The 10,616-nt window shown below is 39.8% G+C and overlaps 1 protein-coding gene across 1 annotated transcript in view; it reads left to right on the forward strand.

Moving 5' to 3' along the window:
- UBE2G1 (ubiquitin conjugating enzyme E2 G1) overlaps positions 1-9,951 on the forward strand; it is a 29,694-nt gene extending 19,743 nt beyond the window's left edge. Inside the window, exons 5-8 of the mRNA XM_019471297.1 lie at positions 574-752; positions 4,319-4,442; positions 6,491-6,526; positions 6,649-9,951. Of these exons, the coding sequence (XP_019326842.1) occupies positions 574-752; positions 4,319-4,405 (266 nt within the window). The 3' untranslated portion in view covers positions 4,406-4,442; positions 6,491-6,526; positions 6,649-9,951. The remainder of the gene's footprint in view (positions 1-573; positions 753-4,318; positions 4,443-6,490; positions 6,527-6,648) is intronic.
- Positions 9,952-10,616: the final 665 nt, after the last annotated feature.

A 10,616-nucleotide genomic window follows, 5' to 3' on the forward strand; every position in this document is an offset into this window, starting at 1 on the left:
AGAAGGTTTTTACTGGGAAGGAGGAATGCTCTTCAGTTTCTAAAGTCATTATTGAAGTTGTAGATGTCGAAAGCTGGGAGGAGACAGGCACAGTGCTCCCATCATAAGGGACAGAGAGACTATTTTGATGCTGTGTCAGTTTCAGCTCTGGAAATATCAGAGTACTTGTCAGGCAGTTTCTAATTCCAGCAGCTTAAATCATATTCCAATATACTGCAGTAATATCCAGCTGTTGCTGTGGAAAAAAAGTCAGTGTCTAGTTTGCTGAACTTAACAGAAAAAGCTTTAGTGGAAGCCTATCTAGTCTCAGAAGTTGCAACATGATGTTAGAATTAAGTTCTTCCTCCCCATGTACCCTCTCTGCCAGAGGTCCAGGCATAATAACAGACTTCCACCAAGCCCTATTTATTACAGATTGAGTTCTGTAATAGTTAATTACTTTCCTCTTTTGTAAAGCGTCTTCACCATCGTGTTTTCAGACTAGCTGGAGTGAAGACTAACAGTTCCATAACTATCCTGAAGAAATGCCAGCATGTTGGTCATTACTGAAATATGCCTCGTTCTATTTTGTAGTTGACAAGAATGGCGATGTCTGCATTTCAATTCTTCATGAGCCTGGAGAAGACAAATATGGCTATGAAAAACCTGAGGAACGCTGGCTTCCCATTCACACAGTGGAAACTATAATGATTAGTGTTATTTCTATGCTGGCAGATCCCAATGGTGATTCTCCTGCTAACGTTGATGCAGCGGTAAGATTTTTCTTGGTCTGCCAACTGTCTTCCATGTAGAAACCTAAACTTGCAATGGAGTTTTGCTTCTAGTTTGACAAAACAGTGCAGTAACTTTTGGAAGAACCTTTTCTGTCACAGGCTAAGGCTACCTTTTTGTTGGGAAAAGCAGTCATGTTTTGAAACAGAATTACTAGTTAGCCCTGGGAGATTTCTTACAAACTGCAAGGGAAAGATGCTGTCAAATTTCATAGGCAGTGGTTTAATTTCTCCTGTGCAATAATGCATTTATTTATAGTAAATAACTTGTGCACAGAGGTACTTAATGGATAAACTTCAGCTCCTTTAGTCTTAAAAAATTCAAGGAAGCTGGCTGTAAAATCCTGCGTGGCTATATACATGTAGCAGTTAACTTCTGCAGCTAAACTTGTAACATATTCTAGAAACTTTTTTGGTTCCTAGTATGTTATTAGTATAATGCAGCAAAATTTTTGTCCTAGAAATTACATAAGCTGTTAACAGATTTATTCATTTGAATGGAAGGAGAAAACGTGGTGGGGTCCCTCAGTATAATTATGTTGTGACTTTTTGCATCCACCTCTCTACAGCAGTCTTCCTGGGTCATGGATTAAAGCAGTAGGTTTGACTGTGTAGGTCTGCTTTGAGAATGTACTTGAAAGCTTCACTGGGCATCTGGCCTTCAACTCTGGAGGAAGTGTTGTCCCAGACTAGAATGACTGGCTAAGAAGTGAGGAAGAATGGCCTGGTTTATAGTCAAAGACCAGGGTGAATCTGCAGTAAGGATTCTGTCTTAAGTGAGATGCAAGTGTTTCATGCAGCATAGTGTCTCTGGAGCATGGCCTGTTCTGTGTGCGTGTATAAACACAGCTATCGGCTCTCTAGAAGAGCTGTGTTTATAGCAGAATAGCAATTAGACTAATAACTATTTGTGGCGGGGAGGGAAAAAATTCTCATTTCTGAGGGGAGCTGGGGAACAGACTTCAGGTCCCATTCATCTGAGATACGCCAACATACTTTCCTTTGAATTACTCTTGAATTGCAGTTCAGCAGTGACTAATACATGATACCCTCTCACAAAAGAGAAGTTCTAGGTCTTTTAACTGGGGTAATGAGAAAAAGGGTAATCAGAAGATGCGAAGTCTTCTAGAAGCATGTTAACCTGCTCTGTCAAGCTAGCTATACGTTCCCAAAGTGGGTGGGAGTTCAGTTTCCTGAAGCCTTTGTTCTACTATGCTGGCAGTATTTCCAAAGGTGGTTGAGCTCTGCTGAAAAATCATCATGGGAATAGTCTCGTGCGGAACAAACTTAATGGGAAGAAAACCAAACACAAACACAAAAAGCTGTAGTGAAGAATTCCCTCATTTAACATTCTTTTGAGTGTCGGACCTCCCCTTCTTGTGTCACATTACTGGTGGAAACAAATACCCAGGACACATGGACCTTTTCTGCTGGCAAACCTGAGATCACTGGAAGGAGCAAGTTATTAATGAAATGCTAAAAGTACAATTACAATTCCTCAGTTTAGACTGATGTATGTTGAATGGAGCTGACCTAACACTGGAGAAAGCTTACACTTTTAGCTATGCTTGTCACCTTCTTAGCATCTCGCGAGCTTTTTGATCTTCCTGTAGTGTGCCCTACTCTCTGCCAGCCATGTCGGGAGCTACTTTTTTTCTTTTTTTTCTCTTCCTCAGAGAGATGTGAGATAGGAAACCTTAGGGTAAAGGTTGAAAATGTCTTAAGGAAACACGGCATTTTCTAGCCCAGCTTGAAAGAACGAAAACTTAAATCCAAGTACAACTGTAAAGACAGTACTGAGGCATCACTGGTGTAACCTTTGGATGCTAGTAACTATTTTTCTGACTGTGGTATTAGATGTTCCAAGTAGCGTTTAAACTTAATGTGCTGCTTGAGCAGCTTAGCATCTCCTGCTGCATTGTAGATTGCATCCTCTTCATATTAACCAGAACATACTCATCGGGATAATGAAGAATCAGCAGCTCATCTGCTTTATTCTGGGCTGCTATCAAGATGTCTTCTACTTTGTTTACAAAGTACGAGTTTACTGTGGCAACATTATTTGGCAGTTATTAAAAGATACTTTCATTAATTTCTAGTTTTAAGTGAGTCTAGAGAATAAGGTGTTACAGACAGGTCACAGCATTATAGGAGCAGGGGATGTACCCACTTCCTAGAAAAATGAACTATGCATGTTGGAGTACTGTCTCTTGGAGTGGGAGAAAAATGAGGGACAGGAGCCTGAATAGTTATTGTGAGAAGCAAATAGAACAGTTCATGACCTAAAATAAGAGTTTTGGAGAGATTGCTGTCAAATTGGAAACTTTGCTATTTGATTCTGAACACTTGCTTCATAGAACTACAAATATAAAAGGTAGAAACAAAAACTAAGAATCTGAAGCTAGGAGGGCACAAATTCAATGCTTTTCTTGGCCTTAAGCCATCTTGTGTAAGCTGTCCTATGTCCCAGTCCAAGGAACCAAATGCTTGCTGTATTAATTGCTGAAAAAGAACAAATTAATTAGTAGCCAAAGGTGTTGCGTGCTAGGTTGCTTCAGGTAAAACAGTGTGGGGTTTTTTTTAACCCCTTCCCCCACCCCTGCAATAAGAGTATATTGCTTATATCAAAAACTAAGAATTGTAGAACTTATTTCATTAAATAAGGGGTTCTTCATATTTTCCCACCACTTCCTTGCCAGTACCCAACACGTCAACCTTAGTCACAGTGTATGATGCTCCTATGCTTTCATCTGAGCTCATCATGAGGCTGGCACAAAAAAACTTAAAACTGGCTGTGCTTTTTCCTGTGGGTTTTGGTGATACCATGGTGTGCACATCTCTGGGTTCAGACTTACCTCTTGCCTATCCTCCTGTTCATCTTTGTTCTTCATCTATGCGGTTCTGAAATCAGATACGTGTCACAGAGACCATCCCCATAGGTGTGCTGAGTATTCTGTTAAAGTCTTCCTCACGGAGCCAATATCTTGCAGCCGTATCTAACTAGGAGGTGTTTTCTTTCTAAGGACACTGCTGTGCCTCTTCTGAATACTGTGACTTCTGTATTTCTATCCTGGAATGTCCCGGCTAGATTGAGAGGGAGTTGAAACTGTCCTAAAAATTGCAGAATAGCTACTGGCTCCACAGTAGCTGTGTACCTTTTTTCATTACTGCAGTTAAAGACCTCTTCTCTAACCTGTAACAATAGCTTGTGGTCTACAGTTTGAGTTTGCTGCTACTTTGCAGGCTGAAGTAAATAGATTTTGTCCTAGACATTGTGAAATATTGGTAGCCACCAGGTTAGTCTTGGAGAATGCCTAAAATCCAAGGGGGAAAGGCTGTGTCCTCACTGTCTTGTGAGCAGCTTGCATAGAAACCCAGAGCAAGCTTTCAAAAGTCCTGAATGTCACAGGTTTTCAGTGACTAGCTCAATGACTGTAAACAAATTTACGTGTTGACTAGATGGCTAATGTCTAAAAACACCAAGAGTCTTCCTAGAACCTGCACATTGTTATAGGACTGACATCTGAAAGCTGTCTATTCAATTACAGAAAGAATGGAGAGAAGACAGAAATGGAGAATTTAAAAGAAAAGTTGCCCGCTGTGTAAGAAAAAGCCAAGAAACTGCTTTTGAGTGACACTTATTCAGCAGCTAGTAGCTTCACTTTTTTCAGGGTAAGTATCCTTCTAACGGCAAGCCAGTTACCTGAGTTGAGGATTTCCTGCCTAAGTGTTGCTGGACTAATTTTTTTCTAAACACCCCCCCCCCCCCCAAAAAAAACAAACCAAAAAACAAAAACCCAAAACCAAACCCCCAACTAACCAACCTTTCTTCTCAGCTGCATGGTCTCAGTGGAGTTCTTTGGCTGTATATGATACTGCATTCGAAAATTCTTTTAGTTTTCAGTAACAGCCCCTTCTGCCAAGACTGGGGAACTTCTCTAGTACTCTTGCATTTATGCTGTTCAGAAGTTGAAATTCTCTTTATCACTATTCATCCTGCTTTATTAATAGTGCTTAGGGGTTACTAGAGCTGTAATAGAAGGGAATAATCATTTTTTCATGTTCATTATTGTGAAGAACACTTGTTTGAATCTTAAAAGCATCCTGTCTTGCTATCTCAAGTTCATATATGTGTGTGTATATAGAGAGAGTTTATCTTGCAGATGTTGGTGGCATGTTGCATGTAGGTTTTAAATAAGACTTCAGTGAGGTTGTTAGGAACCATTTGGAAAGGATTGCTTCAGGTATCTATGGGAATTTTAATAGAAAGTCTACTAGCATATCAGGAAGGATCAAGTTGAGATACTACCCATCAATAATACCAAGAAAGGTGGTGTTCTCTTCAGCAGCCCAAAAAACTTTTTTACTGGGGAAGGCTGAGAAACAGCTTCAGAAAAACAGCTATGTTTTGCTTGGAAACTGAACTGTAGCATATCTGAGAGCCTGGACAAGTTTTGACCTGAGAGTAGCTGATGTGATACTTACACTTTATGCCACCCTGTTAAAAATGAGCTTCTGACTCAAGATACTTAATATAATTTGAACAACCCCATCCTAGTTTTAATGGGACACTTTTTTTTTTTTTTACACAGTAAGCTCTTGTAGAAAGCTCTGTAGTAAAACATGGCCCTTAAATGCCTGGCCTTTGGTCACCTTAATCTTGGTATGCCAAGGAAAAACTTCCTCAACTAGCTAATAATTTCCCACTCTTGCTTTTCAAAGTAAAACAAGAGCTTTGTGTTGAAGCTGCCCTTTCTTAATGGTTGGTTTGGCAAATAAACTACTCTGACCCGTTTGGCTGGAGAAGCCCAAAACCATATGTACTAGTTAGCTTCAGCATACAGAACTTGTGGGGGTGAAATACGGCACTGTATGTAGTTTAAAGGGGTTGTACTGTCTAAACAACTAGAGCAGCTTACTAAATGCTCCTGCTAGGTAGTTTTTCTTCACCAAGGTTGTACAGGAGAGAATTCCTTTCTTACACTTCTGTAAGAACTGTGGGGGTGGGGGAAGGCTCCATCTGTGACAAGCTAGTACTGCAGTATCTCTTCTCTGCAGAAATGCTTTGATTGAACGGAACTTTCTCCAGGATAGAGAAAGCATGAAAATGCTTAATATTGATCAAAAGACTAAGCAAAAGAACTGAATGTCTTATATAACTGCCTATAACTAGAGTGTAAGAATTGTTAATGCAGCTGACAATTTTTTCTGTCTTAGAGAAAGGGAGTAACTGTGAGTAATGCTCCAGAGTATCCTTAACTAACCTCAGCTCTGTTGCCATGTTAAACTTGGCCATAGTGAAACAATGCTCGTGACAAATATTTAAGTAATTGGCTGTGTTGCCTTTTTGGAAGGCAAAAGCTTTTCTAAGTCCTGGTGACTCCTCCTAAGTAAGTGATGGGCAATGAATTCAATGAGAAGGGGCCATACAGTTGGTTTCAAACAAGCACAGTCTGACTAGGTAGCTGTGGTGTTACTGCTTAATGAAGCACTGCTATGCCATTTTGTACTGCACTTTGCTGTTGAAGCAGCATCCATCATTCACAGTAAGTGATGCACGGAAGTTTCAATGATAAATTTACAAGTGTTTAGCCCTATGTGTGAATAATCGAACGTTTACACACTATGCACGTGACAAGCAACATGAGTAACAGGAGCCTGAAAGTCTGATAGTTGAGCTTGGATACACAGTATGCTGAACTAACTCAAGTCTTTCTCAGGTGATGATTTTGGATTTATGCATCTTCTGTTTAGAGGTATGTAAAGTTCTTGTTCAAGTAATGATTATCTTCCTTGAGCTTGAAACGCTATTTAACATCTTTTAAAATAATTGAGGATGATGAGGGGTTTTATTTTAATAACTGTGATTTCTTTGTAGGTCTCCAATTGAGAAACATGGCACTGTTTTTTTTCCTGCACTCTACCCACCTATTGCTGGACTTCTGTTGTTACAAGTTGGCAAACACTGGCTGGAACTGGGCTGCAATAAAACATGCCAGTTATCAATGCTGACAAGAGCCTAACAAGTGCCAACACAAGATGATTACGCATTTTGAAATCTAATGAACTGCTTTAACCTTCAGGAAGAATTGTAAAGATGTGTACATAGCACAACATGATCCGGATAATATATATACTGTTCATGTACATCCACAAATACACATTGTACCAAATAATGCTGTCTGTAGTTAGGAATAGAATCGTGTAAATTCTAAAGATTTTAGCAGGTTTTTCTCTCCCTATTCATTGTTTCCTATCAGTTTAAAAAAAAAAAACCAACAAAAAACAAAAACAACAACTTGTGAAGCATGTCAAACTAAAACCAATTAGGATAAAGTTGTGGGTTTTTTTCCCCACTTTAATTTTCCTTTGACCCACTGAGGCTTAATTAAAATCTCTTGCTTATTAAAGTTTAGTATCTCTTTTGGTTTTTGGAAATGTGCTCCCTTTTATTTCCCCCAACAGAACTTAAAATTTTCCTAATTAAACCCTGAAAGGATTTGCTATTAATTACTTGCGTCTTCTTTTATGATGACCTTTGTAATCTCAAAGGTGCTTTTTTTTTCCTTCCCACCCCTTTTTTTTTTAAACCCAATTGCACATCTTGAATTGGGTATAGCAATAAAACTGGCCGTGGAGCACCCTTGAGCAGCCTGCTGGATTTTTAACTTCCAAGGGACTTGAGCGCTTTCATTTGGAAGTTCAGTTGACTAAGTTAGTCCAAGATAGAAATGAGCTGCTTTTTATGGGTGATTTTTTTTTTTGCCTTTTTCATTGCCTGTTTGTGGGGCGGGGTGTGTGTGGGGGAGGCTTGTTTTTTCTCAAGGTTGAGTTCAAGCATGCACATCTGTAGGCTTTCAGCTGACTAACTTCTGGGTTTGGTATCAAAAATAGTTTCCCTCCTTTTTCCCTTTTCTCTCTTCTGTGGCCCTTCATATTCTTTGCCTTCTACTTCAGAGTTTTCCTCACCTAATGTACAAAGAAAATTGCGATGTATATTTTCATGTAATTTGATTTTTGGAATTCTGTCACCTTCTGTAGTGAGTTCTTCCAAAATATAATTTTTTCCAATAATAATGTGGCAAACTGGCTGTCTTGAGTATCTAAATAGGAAGGGTAACTGCAGTTGGAGCAGAACTTACCTGAACATCTTCAACAACATAACATCAGCAAACATTTGTTGAATTTGACATACTGTATTTAATCTCAAAATAATTAAAAAGCAAACAAAACACACACCTTTCTTCCTATTGTAACCATCCTTGACCCTCCAGTGAGCAAATACTAATCTTGGAGTACCTGGTAACAAGAGTTTTCCAAGCCTACCTGAAATAGCTTTCTACCAAAGAAACTTTATAAAGGAGCTTGCAACTACTTGACTGTTCTCTGCTCTGTCACAGGTTTACAACAGCTTTTCACAGCACAGAGTAACCCACTAATAAATCAAAAGTTCCAGCGTTAGAGAGTCATCTTGTAAAAAGCTTTCAGTACTAATTTGCTAGCTGGCTGCACTTCGTTTCAGGTTGCTGTGCCACATGCATATACTAAAAGGCATATATTACAGGTTTCTTGAGGGGTGGAAGGAGATGAATGGTTATTTGTGGCAATACAGCCATATGGGACAAAAAAGCCATTTAGTACGTGTAAGATGACTTACAAGTAAAGGTATTGCTTCTTCCTGCAGGTGTTTTAGGTAAACATAGATGTGTTTAATGTCCATATTTACCTATTTGGTAACTAATTATTTTGAGAAATCATTAGTTAAATTTGCTTTTAATTGGATAGCCTGCTCATGGTAGGCAGGCAGATGTGTGCAGTACTTCAGAGCTATTAGTGCCCAGATACAACAGCTGATTTTAGTTCCCGTTTGAGTGCTGGTCTAAAATTGCTTGAGAGGAGGTTTCTTGCCCATCAGCTGGCTACCCTTTTTCACTTACCGAAGAGTTGGGATTGTGCAGAATCTCAGTGGCATGGTGCTATTCTTTCCATAAACAAAACATGGGGAAGAAGCTACTCTTCCTAAACCTAGCAGTGGACTTCTTCCCCCCCCCCCCCCGGGGCTGCCCTTCCTTTTCCCTTTCCACAGTGTTTCTAAAGAGCTGGCAGCAATTCAAGATAGTTGGTACTTGCTGCTTTCAGCAAGTTCAACAGTGTTCTCTGTTTTGTCTTCTTAAGTAACACATACAGTTCACAACTGACTCATCTGTAAACTTCACAAAATAGTTAAAGCTTTATTTTTCTCATTTGTTCTCCAGAAGAGCTGCTTGTTGTTCTTCAAGGGGTAGGCCTGGAAACATTGGTCTTGCATCAGTGGTATGGAAGAACTGTTAATTCCACAGCAGTGTTGGTTCCCCTCTTTCTAAATTATTCAAACATAAACCCACTTCTGTTTGGCTTGCGCAGATGGTTTGTGATTCCACATGACCCAGATATTCTAAAGGAAGGAGTGTTGCTGTGAGGTGCTGTTATGACGTACAAGCTGCAGGTATGGCTAATGCCCAAAGACTTAATGAAAGAGGCAGCTAAGGGTCTGGTGCCAAACGTCCAGGTTGTAGAATGCCTCTGGCAGGCATAGAAATGGCCTATTTAACTTATCTGTGATCGCAGTTGGCTTTTTGTTTGTTCTTGCCCCACATGTGAAAGGGATCTGGCTATGACGGTTACTAATAAAACCGGAAATTTCTGCTTAGCCTCAAGATAGGAACGCCGTTGAAGAGATGCAGTACATACGAGTAGTACTAGAATACTTGTTGAACAATCAACTAAACCAGCATTCTTACTCAGTTTCACTTGTACCAAGATCTTGTATCTAGTTTGGTTTATGCAGGCTGTCAGCGTACTGGATGATCAGTTACACTTTTTCTAGTTCTCTGGAGGCTTGTAATTATGGCTGAGTTTTTGTGCTGTTTTTTCCCCCAACACGTGGTGGCCTGCTTCCCAGATAACACTGCATCACTGAGGGAGAAGGAAAAGCAAAGCATGGAATTTTAATAAATATCAAAGTAGTATAGCCATCCTAATTCCTTTTTTGTATTTCTCCATGCTGCCCCTTATGCATCAGAGAAGATCTCTGTAAAAATCAGAAGGGTTCTTCAGCTGTCATGCTAAAATTCTTTCCAGCTGTGATGCTTAGAAAATGCTTATTGAAACTAGATGATCAATAAATGGAGAACATTAATTCTGAAGTGATTGTAAGTGTATTTTGGTTTTTTTGGTAGGCCGATGGGGGGTGGACATTTTATTGCGTCTGTACCATCTGGTGTGCTGCTCTTGGTACGCTGCCATCACAATGCAAACAGTGGAGCACCATGAGTCTTATAATTTCTGCGTATCTTCAGAAGCATGTACGAGTGATTTCAAACCAAACCAGAAGGTGCTTGGGTTTTAAAGAGAGGCTGTAATAAGACGGCTTCCTGCCCAGGCGGTTCCTCAAGAGAAGGCGAGATTGCTGATTTCCCAGGTGCAAAACATAGCAGATGTTTGAAATCTGATCTCCGTTGTTGCTCAGAAATTCAACTAAGACTAAATCTGATCAGGCAGCAATAACTGTTTCCTCGCAGTTACTCAAGATGATCAACAGCACACATAAAGCCGTGGTATACATTAGCTATGTAGCAAAGTCGTACACATTTGTCATTGAGCTGTAAAAAATGAGACGGGTCATGGTTCATGATATGTCTAGAAACTAGAGTCTGTGGCTCTCCTAGATCTAGGCCCAGTTCTGGTTTCACTGTTTTATCCAGCAGGCACAGAAAACTTAAGATACAAGGCAGAGCAACTTTTCAAAGATCACTTAATGGTGAAGTCAAGAGAAAATTATGTCTGTAGAACAATACTGTGCAAAAG

This window comes from Aptenodytes forsteri, unplaced genomic scaffold, assembly GCF_000699145.1.
Source record: "Aptenodytes forsteri isolate BGI_AS27 unplaced genomic scaffold, ASM69914v1 Scaffold209, whole genome shotgun sequence".
NCBI lineage: Eukaryota > Metazoa > Chordata > Aves > Sphenisciformes > Spheniscidae > Aptenodytes > Aptenodytes forsteri.